The sequence below is a fragment of the Alosa alosa genome, chromosome 9 (genome assembly GCF_017589495.1).
Source record: "Alosa alosa isolate M-15738 ecotype Scorff River chromosome 9, AALO_Geno_1.1, whole genome shotgun sequence".
NCBI lineage: Eukaryota > Metazoa > Chordata > Actinopteri > Clupeiformes > Clupeidae > Alosa > Alosa alosa.
Window position 1 is genome coordinate 9,308,931 of NC_063197.1, and position 18,184 is coordinate 9,327,114.

At 40.6% G+C, this 18,184-nt stretch overlaps 1 protein-coding gene and 3 long non-coding RNA genes across 5 annotated transcripts in view; 2 read left to right on the top strand and 2 right to left on the bottom strand.

Moving 5' to 3' along the window:
* The first annotated feature begins 4,476 nt into the window (after positions 1 to 4,476).
* On the top strand, positions 4,477 to 10,305 carry LOC125300558. 2 transcript variants are annotated; one of them, XR_007194579.1, is made up of 4 exons: positions 4,477 to 4,612; positions 8,345 to 8,423; positions 9,425 to 9,568; positions 9,798 to 10,305. It is a non-coding gene; the product is annotated as an uncharacterized LOC125300558 (long non-coding RNA). The 2 variants fall into 2 exon arrangements; XR_007194580.1 differs by lacking the exon at positions 8,345 to 8,423 and having other exon boundaries at positions 4,497 to 4,612.
* Positions 6,657 to 8,252, bottom strand: LOC125300557. The gene is made up of 3 exons (XR_007194578.1): positions 8,173 to 8,252; positions 6,921 to 6,991; positions 6,657 to 6,683 (listed from the first exon to the last, which is right to left on the bottom strand). It is a non-coding gene; the product is annotated as an uncharacterized LOC125300557 (long non-coding RNA).
* Positions 9,990 to 11,100, bottom strand: LOC125300559. The gene is made up of 3 exons (XR_007194581.1): positions 10,980 to 11,100; positions 10,333 to 10,428; positions 9,990 to 10,080 (listed from the first exon to the last, which is right to left on the bottom strand). It is a non-coding gene; the product is annotated as an uncharacterized LOC125300559 (long non-coding RNA).
* A 706-nt stretch (positions 11,101 to 11,806) lies between these two features.
* Positions 11,807 to 18,184, top strand: part of LOC125300241 (desmoglein-2-like) — a 28,662-nt gene continuing 22,284 nt past the window's right edge. Inside the window, exon 1 of the mRNA XM_048251977.1 lies at positions 11,807 to 11,986. Within this exon, the coding sequence (XP_048107934.1) occupies positions 11,939 to 11,986 (48 nt within the window). The 5' untranslated portion in view covers positions 11,807 to 11,938. The remainder of the gene's footprint in view (positions 11,987 to 18,184) is intronic.

Genomic DNA, 18,184 nt, shown 5'->3' on the forward strand with positions numbered 1-18,184 from the left:
GAGTGTGTGTGTGCGGCTGCACAGAGAGTAGCCTACTGGTGCTGAAAAGGTGAATAGATTGTAGAATAGCCAAAGAAGATGTAGCATTGTAATAAAACCTTTAACATCTCTAAACAATCACAAGTAGGGCAGTTCATCACAGTTCATCCATTGCAACTGGATTGATGAAAGGTCACTTACACCTGTAGGCTACATTGTATTTGGGAAAAGCAAAAGGTATCAGCATGTTATTTATTTATTTATTTATTTATTTATTTATTTATTTATTTATTTATTTATAAACAAAAACATCTCTGTCAGTTCTGTGCCGTTTTCAACAGCTATCAAAAACAAAGGTAATTTTTGGATGGATGGATTTTTTGTGAATGTTTCTTCTTCTACATAAGATGTTAGTCATCTTTAGTTCATGTAATACTTTATTGTCAATGCAGAAATTAAGTAACAGTAGTCTGAAACGTTATTATTAATGCACAAATTAAGTAAAACGAAATGCTGTTTTATATCTAGTGGTGCAAATAACTGACATGTCCAAATGGGCCTTGATGAAATGCGTCGCTAGACTGTTCATACACATTTTAACGGGCCAAAGTTGAAGAGCTGTTGTCCGTTATTGTTCGTGCAAATATAGGCTGATTCATGTTCCCTTGCATTGTGTAACTGAGGTCCATGGCTAGTCTTTCACCAGACCAACCTCAATCTTTTAAGAAATCAAAAAATAAATAGCGGGCAGATCAGGCTGGGTTCACCAAGCCTAGTCCATAGGCACCCGATATTGTTCACGCTCTGGCTATTCTAAATGCAAAAATGCATCAGGGAGTTATGACAAAACTGTAACTAACACACTAGATCAGGGGTCTCAAACTCAAATGAGCTGGGGGCCAATTCTGCCAACGTCATCTGATTGGAGGGCCGGCTATATCTGAAAATACAATGTTCTTTTTTTCAAATACCACACAAAACTGCAAACAGAAAGTGCAAGTGTTTTTATCTAGTTTTAGACACCTGTGCTAGCAACCGTAGCTTATAAATAAAATAATGATAAAATAAATATTAATACAAATTATAAAATAAATGAAAAACATAAAAACAGGTATGTGTGTGTGTGTGTGTTTCACACCAAATAAAAATATTTCCTCTCATAACTTTTTTAAACCTGGCAAACTAGGCATCAGGGTTAAGAAAGCAACACCATTGGATTTTTATATAAAAATTTCAAAAGGCCATGGCTTGAAAGTGGTCAGAGATGAAGTCCTACTGTAAATGTAAAAATCTTTGAGTAAAACAAAAGTTTATGAAGGGGGTAAATTTACCCATGTAATTTGTCACTGGATGGCAAGCACCTCAAATTATGCACCTTTCAGTAAATACTGGATGAACATATTTAAGCAGGTTTACTTTCCTTTTTTCATATTACCCACATAACAAATTAACAGGAAAACACCTAAGATGTATACCAACACCTAATATGTTGTGGTTTAGTAATAGATTACTACAATATAGGCCTACAATAAAGTATTCTGGTCAAACAGTTCCTATCGCGGGTAATCTGCAGTACCCAGAAGTTTGCATCATATTGCGGTTGACTTTGTAGTTCTTTAGAGCCCTATTTCTACTAGCCCTGCTGTCTGTACCACATCCATTACGGACACTATCATCACGATTACCATTGCAACCTCCAAGCTATGTTGGGCAGAGGGTCGAAACAAGCATGGGATGCTTAGTGGACACCGTTGTATACACGCACCTCCATTCACAGACGCACCGTGACTCACTGTCATAGACGATCGATCATAATCTCCAAAAGGATATTCTCCTAAACGATTAGGCTAAACGCTTAGTCGGAGCGATTAGACTAAACGATTTAGTCGGAGTGTCATTCTCAATTTCATAACGCAACTCATTTGAACCAGACCACCGTCTCAGATAGGCTATCTGGAACCATAGGCTGAGGATAGCTACAGATCAATTCACACAATCATTGAAGTAGGCTGTATTATGGGTCATAACTCATGGGTTTGTCAATAAACATAGAAGAGGCGAACAGCAAACAGGATTTTTTCAGCACGTATCAAACCACGCCTATGTAAATAGACAAAACACTCGCATCAAAGCAGGGTGAGTTCTTCGGACTTGCGAGTGCTGTCAAATCGATCGTATGCAGTTTGCTCATATAGTCTAGTGGTATGGTGGTGAAGTGCAGTCATGCTTTGTTCAAGAGGGTAGGTCTATGTCCAGTAGTAGCCTATATTTTAATTTAACGTCTTTGGTAAGAGACAGGGACATCACTATGATTGAAAGACAGTGGGGGCTTAGCCCCCAGGGTTGTAAATCACACCTTAAAAGGGCTTCAATGAATTAGGTACCCTTTGAGGCCTAGGCCATTTTCAGTGTAGGCCTAATTTTACTAGTAAACTCAATGTAAGGGCCATCTGTTATACTAGGCTATATAGTTTTCAAGTCAGTATAGGCTACCCATATCTGGGAAAGTATATGATGTGATCATGCATGTATTAATATAATATACAATACAAAACACTAAAAGATTTCTATAGTTATTTTTTTGTAAGGGGTTATTCATAAGTGAAGTGAAACCTGACCAGGGCCGGCGCTAGCCAGTTAACATGGGTGCCAGTTGCCATGTAACACCGGCACTGAACCTGACTAAGAGAACACTGACTAGACTTGCACAATAATCCTCTCTTGAACCATCGCTGACTGGATGTGAAAGTTGCAGAATACCATGGAATTATGAAAGTAGATGTACAGATTGAGAAATTACACACTGCCTTTTCTCTCCGCCCTTCCTCTCCTGTAGCATTTGACAGAATGGAACTTTTTCTCTGGGCAAAAGTTAGTGATACACAACCCAAATGCATTGCTTTCAAGGCACCCATAGCCCATTAATTGAAGGTGATGACGTCCAAATGTTTATCCCGAGACGAACGCTCACACCTGTGCACTTGACAGAGGTGCATGACGATGTTTATTCTACAGGCTATTTTAATGTCATATTTTGGGTGTTGTATGGTGCACTTTGGCAGAAGAGACGTTCTCCTTACACGGTCTTTAAACATCAAAATATTCGGAATGCCATGACGTGAGTCATTACGATTGGCCTTCCTTTTCATTCTCAAAGTAGGTTAAAATTTCATGTTCATCAGCCCGATTTTCAAAATCTCTCGGGGGAGAAACCCCCGAACCCCCGGACAAAAAAAGACTAACTTCTGGGCTCTAGCCCCGAATGTTTTAAATAGCTAGCGACGCCCCTGGACATAGGTGTTGATGAACAGCATATTTGACCCTGAATCAGAGGAAGAATCTGAAATAGAGGAGCAACCAATCGCCCATAGATTGGAAATGACTACTTCAGAGTGGTAAGTTTTGTCATTTACTTGAGTTTGCCACACGTAGCCCAGTTAGCTAGCTGTAATACTAGTGCAATACTCGCTAGTAGTGTGGTAGACTAAGCTAAACATTGGATTAGGATCGTTCAACAGAAGTTATTATTTTGCACACAAACAAATGTTTTACAACTTGTACCCTTGTGCAATGTTTGTCAAGATGTCCAGTTAGAAGGTAGCTGAAAAGTTCGTAGCCAGTCGTGGGCAGTTCAGGCTATTCTGTAGTGAAAGGAGTGCTGCTTGCAAGGAAAGTACTCGTTTTAGTCAGTAGGGCCAATCTCAATTCTCTATTTTACCTCTTCCCCTTCCCCCTAGTTTTGCGCGTGCACGTGAGACGAAGGGCTATCTCAATTCTCATTTCGATCGAGTGGTAGGGATAAGGGCAAGGGGTAGATACCCCTTAAAACTAAGGGCCCGTCCCAATACCTCCCCTACCCCTAGATTTTTGCCCTAACCCTCGTTTTTGCGCGTGCACGTGTAGGGCTAGGGTGTCCCATTACTTTAGGGAGCAAGGGGAAGTGCTATTTTCCCCTTAAAATCAACCCTCAAAATATAGCCAGGACCGATGCAGGCTTAAAACGAAGTGGGAGATGAAATTACCCAGGATACCGTGCGAGCTCAGCGAGCTGGCCACATTTTTTATATATTTTCGCAAATAAGCATATTAAAATTTCGAAATATGTTGGAATATGTTAGTTTGATGCACATCTGATGGACTGTTGAGTTTTGAACACTAATGTTAGAAAATATCTCACAAAGCTATCTGACGATGTTCAAGACATCTGCTGAGTGCTTTGAGAGAGTCTGCCCATCAAATAACGTTATAGGCTATATCTGATCTGGGTAGATTCGTCAATATTTAAGGTGTGTGTTCTGGCATTCATATGAACACAAATATCTTTGTTGATTAACCAGACGTAGATAAACCAGCACAGCCCACACAACAATGACCGCTGGGCATGTTCCTGAATGAAAATAGTAGCAGGCTACTACCGGTAGACACGTCGGCGCTGCGCGTGACGTAGGTGAGCACGTTCGCTATGCTAATTTGCATATAGTGGTGTCCCAATTCATAGGGAAAGATCTTACCCTCCACTTCCCTTGTCGAGGGGGCTTTAATGTTGAGGGCAATCAAAACTAAGTGGAAGTTTTAAGGGGGGAGAAATGGGACGGGCCCCAAGTAAGATCGGGAGCTTACTTGAAACCGAGGGGTAAGAGAAATACCCAACATACACCGCTCACACCGGAAAAATAAGCACACCGAGAGATTCATTGACATGAAATGTTGGCATTAATAAGGATTATAAAATTAAAATGGTAATTGTTTTATGTTGCATTCAATCTTGTGACCATATATTGAAGGTCCTGTTCTTCACGAGGAAGTTTTCAAAATATCGCTGTTTTGTGAATGTTAACAGCACATCATTATTTGCGCGAATGTCTCGCCTTTTACATATTTCCATGTCTACCCCGCGAATTGGCAGCATACCATGTCAGAAATGTAAAGTCCAACAGCAGCTAAATTCGCTGAACTTTTTTACCGCTCGTCTGATATGAATGCTGCATAGGCCTACTGCTGCCGACTCCTCGCATAGGCTATTACAGGTAGCGATTGCTTCTGATGTCAAGTAACGACCATTTGGATATTATTGTAAAATATCAAAGGAGTTGTGGGATGTTTACATAGCAAACTGCATGTTTATTTTGTCCCCCATCCCTGTTTCATTCACCCGGACCAACCCAGACAGCAAACGGACTACGAAACGCATCCGCCGCGGAGGTACGGTGAACTCCGGAACGGATCCAGAAATCGGATCCGAAACTGTGTCCACTTGCACACCGCAGCGTATCCGCCGCGATGCCGGCTCGCGGATCCGATCAGACACCGCGGCGGTCCCATTGCGTATCCGTACATAAATGGATACATCCGCCCCGGTTTCGCTTTAGATCCGCGAATGAGCCACAGATCCGCTCCGGGTCCGTTTTGGACCCGGTCATATGAGAGGCATCCGCCGCGGAATCATTTCGGACCCGTTAATCATCCGTCCTGGATACGTTTAGGATCCGTTCATTTCATGGCCAAAAACTAGCTACTAGGCCTACTACAGAAATATATAGCTTAACCTATCTGGCCAACACCTAGACTGCACTACAAAAAATAGGTTTTAATGTAAAGTATTGTACCAACCAATATGACAAATATAATACAAATGACTTAATGCATTCAGCTTAAGACATGAAGTCAAAATCTATCATGTGAAGCACATTGTGATTTTACAGCCAAATGCCTTCATTGTGAAACAGCAAGTATGAAAATAGGGGTTTTACTAGCAGTAGGCTACATCAATTCAGCTCTGCTACACTACAATAGCCTACAAGTTATCCATCAGTTACAAACTGTAAATCCTTTATGCAACTGCTAACTGTCCAATTGTGGAAACTTGTCTCAATGCTCCTCACCGCACCTCAATGCTCAATGAAAGAGGTCATCGAGAGACACTAAATACATTGAACAGGTATTAGAGGTAAAATGAAATGCAACCATAAAGTGTCAAACTTTTTTTTATTATTTAATGAATATTAAGAACATGTTCCAAAACACAGATAACCTTCATACCAGACCACTGTTTTTCTTAGTGGGCAATAACAGTAGCCTGATTTTTTTGGGTAGAGTTGCTGACAGTTAAGACTCCGACTTGAGCTTTTCCTGTTTGTTGGCTGGTTGAACCACTGACTCTCTCACAGCATCTGTAATCATAGAAGCATAACAAAATGAGTTGTTATACATAACTACCTACTTTTAAACGGAATGTCTGCTACATGAATATAAAGCCACCGCCGCCAGCAGGCTGCTATCGGCTCTGTCTAACTGTGACAAAATCTACCACCTGTAAGGCCTGGGCTACACCGAGTCCGCAAGTGAAGCACTCGGTTCGCAGAGCGTAAAAATAGTTTAAGAAGACTAATCCAATGTTTTTAAACATACTGTACGCCATCACGTCTGGTGTAACCAGTTCCATTGACTACAGTGGAAGCCAATTGTTGCAACAGATGCTCTGCAAACTGAATGCTTCAGTTACGTGCGCAGTGTAACAGTGTAACATTTTGGCAAAGACCTGTTCCCTTAAAATACAAAAAAGGCATCAGAAAAGCAGTTCCCAGACACAACTACTTGTTAGTTACACAGTCCAGCATTTGGGGGTACTAGAAATGAGGTATTTATCAAAGCTGACAAAAGCATTTTATATGTTGAGATTGCAGAGGTCTGTAGTTATTTCTCTTCTAAAACAAAAATATGTGCATTTCATTAGAGAGCATTTGAAGTAGGTGGATTTTATTACAGAAGACAAGCATATTTTTGTATGTTGAGATTTACTGTACATTGAATTCATCCTGAACTGATAAAGGCAGTTACAAAAGTATGTGGTCATTTTATTATTATTATTTATTTATTTATTTATTTTTTTTTAAGTGTGGACCAAAAGTCAAATAAATCAAATGCAAAACTGTATAGCTTACTTTACTTGGCTGGCAGGCCAGGATGAGAAAGGGTAGACCCCCAAACCAGACTGGAGCCACTGGTGAATGACCTGTAACACAGATGTAGAACATAAACAAACATACATTACTTTTATCATCAGAAAGAAACTGCCAAATATGTAACATTACCAATCTTACACTCCATTAAAAACTGAGCTTTATATCGGGATCCAGAGAATGGGATGCTTATCATTTTAGCTCACGCATGCCACAATGAAGCATGTACAGATGTGAAAAAGCAGTTTTAAGAGGCAAAAACACAGTCAAAGTCTGCCCTTTCTCGTTAAATCTTACTCCAAGAAACATTCCTCATCACTCAATGAACTCGTTGACAGCGGTATGTCCACATAAAACAAGTAGCTTCGGGATTTGTGGCCTTATATTAGATAAAAGTTAGCAAAAGCCCGGTTTTGGAACCAGGAAACGTCTGCAAAAACTGACTTTTTATATTGGCTGATCGAAAATCCTTCCCTGCTTATTTTGTGCAGCCACATAGCAGAGCCCATAGTAGGCCAGTTAGCCGACTTCTCGCTAACTTTTACAAAATATAAGGGCACTAATCCCGAAGCAGTTTGTTTTAAGTATAAATATTGTCAACAAAGTTCAAAACGTCCATTTTTGGAACCAACAAACACATCTGAGCATGCACGACTCACATCGGGCTATGACAGGGAATATCATTATAACGTTAATTAGCTTATCAGCTGCTAACCTTCAAGTTATCCAAGACAGGTAACATTAACCAATGTGAAATCAGCCCCCTACCAGAACGAAATGAGGATCTTAAGGATAGCGCCCGAGTCCATGATCAATAAGAAAAAACGAGTTTTCCTGTTAACATTATCTTTAGCCAACAAGCTCACGCAAGCCAACTTTTGTTGTTTGCAGGCAAACACATGAAGTTAGCTTAGCTCATTTTAAACGCAATTTTGAGTTAAGTTATGAAACGTTAACAAAGCTCAAGTTAGACAGGATTTAGCCCTGTGAAAGGTGAGCTAAATTAACGTGCGCAACCTAGAAACTAGCTGGTGTGTAACTTGGCAGCTAATATGAGCTAGCACTAGAAGCTACAGCCATCAAGCTGGCCATTAACGTTACGTTATAACAAATTTCTAATTAGATTATATCAGCAAGCAAAGCTAGATAAGTAAGTAACTTGTGTTATGGAAGTACATTTTCACTGGATAGACTAGGTAACTTAAAAAAATAAAGCATATAGGAGCATACTTACAGTGAGCCTTCAGACGCCGCCGTATTCCACTCCATTAGCGAGAAAACTGAGGAAAGAGCCGTTAGCAGACTTGAGAGGGCTGCTCGATATGCGCGCGATTCAAGACGGGTCCGCCACGGACCCACGGTTTGAGGGCGCCCTGGCGGAGTCTGATTGTGTTCTGTGCCCATAGCCAAATCGGAGGTTGACTGTCCGGCGGATCTGGCGGCTTGAGGGCGGGTCCGCCACAGACACCTTTGCTGTGTGGGAAGGTAGGCTCCGAACGAACATAGGCACGTTCAGCTGTTGTTGAAATAATTCCTGAACGGTTTTATTCCGAGCTGAAAATGCAATTATAGCCTATTTGACAGAAGACAGGTTGCTAGTGACAAAATATTAGCTTTCAGTGTGGTACGATCTCTAAATTACGTTAATTCAAGTGTTTCAATCATCCAGCTCTCCCTTAGGCCTATGGTTTGGCTAGTGGTATCTCATTTCCAAGGGGAATATTCTTCACCCCTATGTCTTGCCACTCGGTTTCGAGGGACAAGGGCTAGGGGTAAGATGAAGGGATAGGGGAAGGCGTAAAACAGAGAATTGAGATTGGCCCTAAGTATATTCTCCTGCTGAATAGGTCATCTGATTAGGAGGTACATACATTATTGTAGTGGTAATATGCGATCTTACAACAGGACGTCCAGTTAGCTGGGCAGGAGCTCTGTGCAGTTCGTAGGCTATATGGCTGAAGTGAAACGAGTAGCCTACTGCTTCGCCAATGAAAATATTACGCTTGTGTCAGTAGGTCTAATGTACTCGTGTAACTACTATCCTGCTGATTAAGTCATCTGATTATCGAGATTTTTACTTTCTTTCCATGTAGTAATGTATGATCTTACAACGGGACGTCCAGTTAGCTGGGCAGGAGCTCTGTGCAGTTTGTAGCCTATGGCTGAAGTGAAACGAGGTCAACGAAAATATTACTAGGCCTACTCTTGTTTGTGTCAATTCAAAAACACTTTTATTTATCCCCAAGGGGCAATTTACATAGTACCATGGAGTACCAAAAATCCTATAAATATCACTGCTTAAAATACAGTAGGTACAGTCAGTAGGTCTAATGTAATCTTGTAGCTATCCTGCTGACATGGTTGAGATTATTACCTTCTTTCCATGTGATCTTACAACTCTGGAGACATTTACTTAAGCTACTTTGTGCTTCCTGCTCATTCAAAATTACGAAATAACAGCAGGGACATTATGTTTGTTTTTACAGGTTATGAAAAGAAGGTTCCTGAGGAGCTGACCTGAATGACCATCATGGCCTCGATCTGTTGTGCCTATATATTTATTCTTTGCAAAATGCAATGAATATTTACAGAGCTGACCATGGCCGTTTGAGAATCAGAGGGATGGAAAGGTGAGGACAAACTGATACAAGTGTTAGCAGTTACAGTATATAAATAAAATATTTTTAATCAATACACATTCATTATTGGTTCAGCATATTGCAAAAACACAGTTTGATCAACACCACAAAATGACAAACTTTTTTTTTTTTTTTCAACAATCGTCCAGTGATACTCTAATGTAAAAGATTAAAAAATAAATAGTAAAAAATGTGCTTTTCCACCCTGTTCTCGTTGCAGGCAATGAAGTGACTTGGCCTACAGGTCTTTTGTGAGCAGATGCTTGGGTTTCCTTAGAAGAAGCATCCGTGTCATGATCCCCTCGTGTGTGGTGCTACGCATATGGAGGGAGCATCCGGATACTTCAGGGCAGTATTCAGACCCCTTGTCGACTGAACCGTGACTCATGTTCAGCAACAGCATCCTCTATGGAAGGTCTGTCAAGCTGAGCACACAAGTCCTGGGGCACAGGAATCCGCTGGACGGCATCCCAATCAGGTAGAGGGTCTTTGATGATCCCTGTCTTTGAGGACAAGAAAGAGGACTTTTGGATATTGGATACTGTAATACAGTGCATTGTAGGCTGTATACTGTACAATAAACAAATTGTATGGCCCTGAACATTGTGTTTTGTTTACAGTACTGATGTGACACAAGTAGCATCAGGTCTAAGTCAGCCTGTTGTGTGTGAATCGATAAGTTCTTTTTAGTGCCTATACTGTTACACATTTTGACTTGTTGTTTGTAATAAAAAAGTATATTTTATTAAACTTACAAATTGTTTGGCAAGTCTGTACATAGTTTCTCCTTGGCTGTCTTCTGTTGTGGGGACTCAGCATTCGCATTGAAGTGCATGGCTGCAAGATAAAACCTAAACCAAACAACAGAAATGTTGTAACACAAGTGAAAGTCACTTTTGCATGCACACACCAAGCTGTTAACTCACAGCAAAAGCATTTGCTAATATTCTAAGCCCAGCAAGATGCCACACTTGGAGCATCTGTTTGGCATGCTGCGTTTGTCATGTTGTCGTTCTTGTAATGGTCTAAAATAAGAACGTGCAAATAAACCCATTGTATTTAGACAACACGGTTTTCAACATATCGACTAGATATCATTTGAATTGATAACGTGAAGTTATTTCCACTTCTGACGTCAAAAACGTATGTGGGTTATATTACAGCTTAGCAACCAAACTATCGTGTTACTCAGCTTCAGTTAGCTATCTTGCTGAGAACATAACCTGTCAGAGATCTCGACAAACATGCATAGTAAAATGTTGGTTAACATGACAACACAGGTTTTATCCGAATGACACACAGGAAAATTAAATAGCCTTGCCAATGAACTAAATCACACATTCTACTTGCTAGATACACGTTAGCATGGCTAATAACTGCTTAGCGACAAAATAATACTTACAGCATGCGGTTGTGATGACCTTACGGTCGGAACAGCCCCTCGTTTCAGTAACAGCAGCGTAGCAAATCCTGCTTTAAACTGTCCAAGGTTTTGAAAACTGCCTTCGGTGAAATGTTTTGCAAATTAATAACGGAGTGTCAAACTTTGCAGGGATCTTCTGGTAGAAAAACATTATCCATGTCCCTCGAACTTTTGAATCCTTGGGAAGACTATGGAAAGTCTCCGCTTTCTTTGTAGCCTAAGTTTCAGCATGCAACACTGCATTTACGACCGTGGCTCATTTTCGACATCCTTGAAGAACTGTCTGCTTTATAATTTCTGTGGAAGTAAACGAGCAGGCAGTATAGTATACGCACACACTCATCCCGGCGCAGTGAGCTGCCTGCATCAACAGCGGCGCTCGGGGAGCAGTGAGGGGTTAGGTGCCTTGCTCAAGGGCACTTCAGCCGTGCCTACTGGTCGGGGTCTTCACATGTATAGAAACAGCCAGGAGCAAAGTGTGTGCTTGTGTGTGTGTGTGTGTGTTTGTGTGTGTCTGTCTGTAACTACATTATTTGATATTCTTACAGTTTTTGTAGTTCATACATATTTGAATTGAGTGAGTGATGTAGACAGGGAAATGTACATTGAAACAAAAATGTGTGGTGTGTGTGTGAGTGTGAATCTATGTCCATATAAGTAATTATATAAATATATATTATAGTAATTAGTATAAAGCTGTCTGCTGCCTAAATGCACATTTGAATGCTGAGTGAATGCGTTGGCACACGAATGCACCATAAAGGGAGAGGGGAGGGGTGTAGAAGCATGCTAAGGTGTAGAATAAGTAGTAGGAGGAGTGGAAGTAGGAGGAGCAGCAGAGGGAACTCAGGGCCACACTTGACAACGTGACAGAGAAGAAGAGACCTAGGTGGACAAGAGTGTGTTTGGGTGTGGGGGCAACGGGAGACCTAGCGAAGATGAGAATTTCCAAAGTTTGTTCCCTGCTTCTACTGGCCATATCTGTGGTAAGTACACACACACACACACACACACACACACACACAAGACCAGACAAAGTTGCTTTGGACACAAGTGTAACCCAAATACCATAAACATAAATGTAAAATCAGGGGGTTAAAGGTCAGTCGTGGATTGCACAGTTAGTTGTGTTTGTTTGTGTCTTTTCATAGTTATGCCAATGCCAATCCCTGAATCACTTAAATTCTTCACTTTAAGTTTCGCTTCACTTAGAGTTTTGTCTACAATCTTATCAGTGACCTGAAAATGGATGCATTGGTACACCTTATACTGTATGGCAGGGTTTTTTTCCCAGTCACATACTGTATTATACAACCCCAAAACAGAAAAAGTTGGGATGTTGTGTAAAATGTGAATAAAAACAGAATGTAATAATCTGCAAATCTCTCAAACTACTATAGTTAGGTGGGCTTAACATAATGATTGATGGCAGAGTTGCAACGGTTTGGCTTGAATTCCCTGCTACTTGAAATCAAATAAGATGGATGTTGCTGTTGGCGAACAGTCAGAGGTGGAAAAAGTATGAAAATATTGTACTCAAGTAAAAGTACCAATACTTTGATTAAATATTACTCAAGTACAAGTTAAAATACCGATCTGAAACTGTACTCAAGTAAAAGTAAAAAGTAGTTCATTTAAAATGTACTTTAAGTAAAAGTTACTTAGTTACTTTTTTTTTTTTGGGGGGGGGGGGGGGGGGTACCAGAACAACCAGTTTTACCAGAGACTTTCTAATGAGGAGATATAGCACTCAAAAAATCCTCCATAGTAATGCATGGGGTTAGTTTGTAACGCCAATATGGCAGTTGTCTACACATATCACAACCCTTCCACGGCAAAACGTCGACATGTGAATACATTGAGCCAATCATGTGGTGTGTTGTAAAATACATTGAGCCAATCATGTGGTGTGCTGTGAAGACATCGTGCCAATCATCTGTTGTGATCTTGCCGCTGGAGCAAGATTGGTGTCGTGAAGCCTTACGCACACGCATTTCTGCTGAAATAGATGCACGATAAGTGCCCAAAAAGCGTTGCAATATGGCCTGCCGAGTGGAGGGACTTGCCTAAAAGGACTTTGGTCTTAGCTCGAGTTGCTGCAGCCAGCAGCTAAGGCAGCAATGTTCATGCTCCCAGTGTGTAGCGCTGTAGCTGGAGCAACTCGAGCTAGGTAAAACCGATTGTTTCAGTTTTGTTCATACCGACAGTACTCAGTGATGTTGAGAAATGGAGATCTTTGTGAAAAAATGTGAAAGAGTTCTCCTTTAAGTTTGAGCAGTAGTTGATTTTCAAAGTTAGTTGCACTCATCCTTGATCGCTTTGCAGTGAACAGTAATCCAGCACAACTGAAATGCCTCTCACAGGCAGCTGAGGCAGGCAGGCCAATGTTGAGTTGCAGAGAGTTTTTTTAGATTTGGAAACGAGCAGAAGGTTCAGCACATTAAAGGGCGACTTGGGGAAAGTGGGAAATATAGGGCCCCAATGGAGGAGAGGGCATTTGAAAAGTGGAATACGGGGGGCACAACATTTTCACCAGACATTAGCAATAACTTAGGTAATCCACACATAAAAAATCCAAACAACTCCATAAGTAGAGTCGTGTAATGAAGTGGAATAACACAGGGAAAAAGTATTGAACACGCTAAGAAAAAGCACTAAGGAAAGGGAAGGAACGAGCTGGAATCTGTAAGTAGTTAGAGAGTAGTTATCCTTTCTATCTGTGCAAATTAATATAAGCTTGGTTAGTAGCCTACATATTGATGGGCTATAAAAAGGTTTTTCATTACCAAGGTGTCACACAAGAAACATTTCATGATGGATAAAAGCAAAAAGCTCTCCCAAGACCTTTGCAACCTTATTGTTGCAAAACATATCAATGAAACTGGTTACAGATGCATTTCAAAACTTCAGAATCTTCTAGTAAGCAGCATGGGAGCCATTATCTGCAAGTGGAAGGAACATCACTGCATCATCAACCGGCCATGCACAGGATCTCCTCACAATATTTCTGACCAGGGAGTCAGAAGGATAGTCAATTCCAAGGGCCAAGGACCACTCTGAGAAAGCTCCAGAAAGACTTGAAGGCAGCCAATTCAATTAAATTAAATTAGACAGTTCTGGAAGTAACTAAAGATCAGGATTCACAAGAGGGACCCCTGGAATCTGTTTAGAACAATGGGCCAAAATCACACCTGATACTGCGACTAATAAGTTTTGTCATACAGGAAATGTCTTGAAGCTGTCATTACAAACAAAGGCTTTTCCCCCAAGTATTGAAGAAATTTCAGTAGGCACGTTCAATACTTTTTTCCTGTGTCATTCCACTTTATTACACATAACTGTTATGTTTGGATTTTTTATATGTGTTAATATAATGTGTGGTGAAAAATTTGAATAGACTCACTAACCCTAACCCTAACCCTATGAAGTTCAGGCTAATTACTGAAAAAAAAATAAGTGTTCAATACTTATTTCCACCATTTTACCTGAATATTTTAACTTCCAAATGAAATGTCAAAATGACAGGACTGACTGGATTTTGTATACAAAACATAGTGAAAACTGTCTAAGGTCACTCTCCCTTGCTAAAGAGCTAAATGGTTTAGTCCGCCTGCACGATAATCTATCTTTTGTTTATTTAGTTGAGCATCGCTAGTAGTGGACCGCTAATTGCTACTGGTGCAATGTATTTCTCCAAGAAAGCCAAGCCAGGTTACCAAAAACAAAGGCCGAAACAGGAAAAATAGACATCAAAATGAGGGGAAACAACTAATAAACTTCTTTCCAAAGAAAGGTGAGCACAAACGCCAAAACACAAAAATCCCATAGTGTTTGCTTGAATAGGCTATCTCCAAGAATCATTAGTGCTAAAACGAACTGAGACAACCCATTGAAATAGCGGAAAATACTGTACACTTTCATAGGTTAGGCCATCACTTTCCATCACAGTCACTCCATCACTTTCAGAAAGACTGCATGGCGCCAGCTTGATTCCTGTCCTGTTGTAGGGCGCGATTTTTTTTCTCTCCCTTTCTGTTTTCGTTAGTCTTAACTTTTTTTTTTACTCAAGTAACGGATGGGATTTTTGATGTAGCGAAGTACAATACTTCACTCAAAATGTAATCAAGTAAAATACCAATTTTATAAACTACTTAAAAAATACAAAATACACAGAAAAACTACTCAATACAGTAACGTGAGTTAATGTATTTCGTTACTTTCCACCTCTGCGAACAGTGTGACACGAGTTAACCTTTTATTAAGTTGGCAAACGTTTGAACTAGCCAAATAGCTCCGCTGGTGGGAAACACATGGGACTCATAGCGCTGCCGCTGTCCTATTACGTCCAGAGGGAATTTGAAAGACAACTGATTATCCCGCCCCTCGGACTGAGCACTGCGAACACATTTTAATGTGGGTCTGGCTCGTCAGGCTAGGTGACCAGATGAGATTGGCTGAATTCGGGACACTTTTTTTTTCGGGGTTCACCCTTTATTACGACATCCCGTTATTACGACAACCCTCTATTACGACATACTGTTATTACGACATGCCTCTACTCTATTTTTTTAACGTGACTCACGTTTTTTACGTGACCTTGTGTCGGAATGGCAGGACGTTTGAAAAAAAGGTCAAGTGTCGCTACTCCGACAATGGGGAAAAGAAAATGTCGCAGTAGTGGGACGCTTGAAAATTAATGTTAATGCCGCCACTTCGACAATTAGACGCCAATGTCTAAGTAGCGGCATGTCGGAATAGCAGCATGTAACCTGGTCACCCATATGGTCCCATATATAGTTATAACTCGAACTATACTTTGCAGTAATAGCTACTAAACTGAATGCATTCCAACACACCTAAGGCAGAGGTTCTCAACCTGTTTTGTTTGACCTTTGAAGGCACATCAAAGGTCAAACCAAATTGCCAAGTCATAACGACTTATGGTTACTGATCATGATGAAGGTCACACACATTATTATGGGCTACAACAGTCGGGTGTTCATTCTCATATGCCCATATTTTTTTATCATATTAAATATGAGCGTTAGTGAGCTGAGCACAAAAGAAAGGCAAGTTATGACATTATTCACAGATTGGGAAAGGTGGTTTTATTTAGTTGCTGACAAAGTTTAGAGAATCCTCACGTGATTGTTTTGATGCTCCAGCAGGCAGTTGAAACATTTGAAAAAATAGCAATTGGAATATATCCTTCACTGACTCACAGCACACCAATGTGTGTCTGCCCACAACGATACTGTTATCATCAAAGGAAATGGCCATACATCTGCTTATATGCTAGGGGCATAGGCCTCTTTACTACATTGACCTTGGAAACTAGACTAAAGGGGTTTAGAGATCAAAGGTTTTTTTTTTTATTGTTAAATTTTGATACTGAAATAAGAAAAGTGTTTCAGTGCTTATTGAGCCTATTTTAATGTGAGAAAAGGTTACAAAGGAGTCGCATATGAGTATGGTTGTTGGTTCAATTCCCAACTTCCACCTTAATACAAGTTGCTTTGGATAAAAAAACGTCTGCTAAATGAATAAATGTAAATGTATGGAAGTGCAGAGTAAGAGCAATATCTCTTAGTGGTCACCATAGAATGAGACTAAATGGCATCACATCAGCGGAGGTGACTTCTGTGTCTTCAGCATGATGGTTAAATCAGGGAGCAGTATAGAGCTGCACATACCGGCGCCGACATGAGTGTGCTGTGTCTTGCCACGCACATCAGTGCTGATGTTTTTAACTGGGAAACCCTGGACAATGAATTTTATCGAGCAACGCCAACAAAATAGCACAATGGTTGGCCTAAGTGCAAGATGGTACCAGCATAAAGCCTAGTAAAGGTAGGTAGACTGCTGAGTCTGTGAATCTGGCACACGGTTTTTCATATTTGAACCAAAAAAGCCAAATAAATCAATTTCCCCTGTTTGCTCTCCTGAAGCAATGTGTTCACTAACTGTAGTTGTTAGAGGCTGAAATTCCATGGTTGTTGATGGCAGAATTTTCTTAACATGTTACAAAATGGGAAGATTATCAGAGAGGGAAAATGAGAAACAATAATGGTTCCCATGGGTCCTTAAAATCCTGGAAAGTCTGTGAATTTGAGAAATATAATATACCGTAAAACTTCAAATAATCGCTGAGTTCCTAAGAGACGCCTGTGTCTCTTTTAAACGCCTGGCGTGGCTACAGGTTTGGGTTAAAGGCCGGTCTCCAGTAGAGGCCTGGTCTGTTTTTTAGTTTCAGGTTATATTTAATCTTCTAAAACCCGTCAGATCGTCTGTTTAAAGATTCGCAATGACACGAAACCGTTACAGAAAGGAGGTTACAGCAGTGTGAATTAGATGTTGCACGCCGTTACAAGCCGCCGCAAAGCATTCACATGTCTGGTCACAGTTGCAAGGTTTTACAATGTTGCATCAAGTTGCTGCTCATCTCAAGGCGAATCTTGGGTGTGATTTAGGCTTAAGTATGATGCAGACTGGGCGACGCTATGATTAGATGGCATTAAAAGACTGGCGGTGGGGAAAAGCTAGAGTTCCAAATTGTATAACTTTTTTTCCAATATGAAATATGCCTATATGGTCGACTTCATCATCGTTCAATTCATCCCTTGTGTTTAAAATTTGCGGATAGGCCGATGGTAAGCTTGTTTTTATGCTGGCAACAAAACCAGAACGGTTCGCGAACGTTATTCTTTATTCTAAATGCCTTTGCGATAAAGAGAAAGAAGTCAGAAAAGGAATTTACCTTAGACTAGGCTATATCAGAGCCCGTCTATGGACATTCTCTGGCTATATAACCTACTGAAATAGGTTAATGATGTAAAGGCGCGCGCTTCTATGGGACTGTGTGTGCGCAAGACAGTTTTTATTGATGAGTCGAATGGCAAGTGCTGCGCATAGTTGCAGTGGAATGTGGCTGCCTGCCCAGGGCATTATAAAACTTCTCACTCTTAGACCTACTCATACACGGCGGTGAAATGGAGTATTTAGCTGTCTATATTCGAATCATATGCTGGGGGAGAAATCGTCGGACATCCATGATTATTTTGTTATTCAGCACCCCTGGTCAAAAATATGTTCCCGCGAGCCTGGAGTAGGCTATGAATGTAGACTGTTGTCAAATTTGGCAAATACAAAACGGGAGAAACAATATGGTTCATGCTCTCATGCTG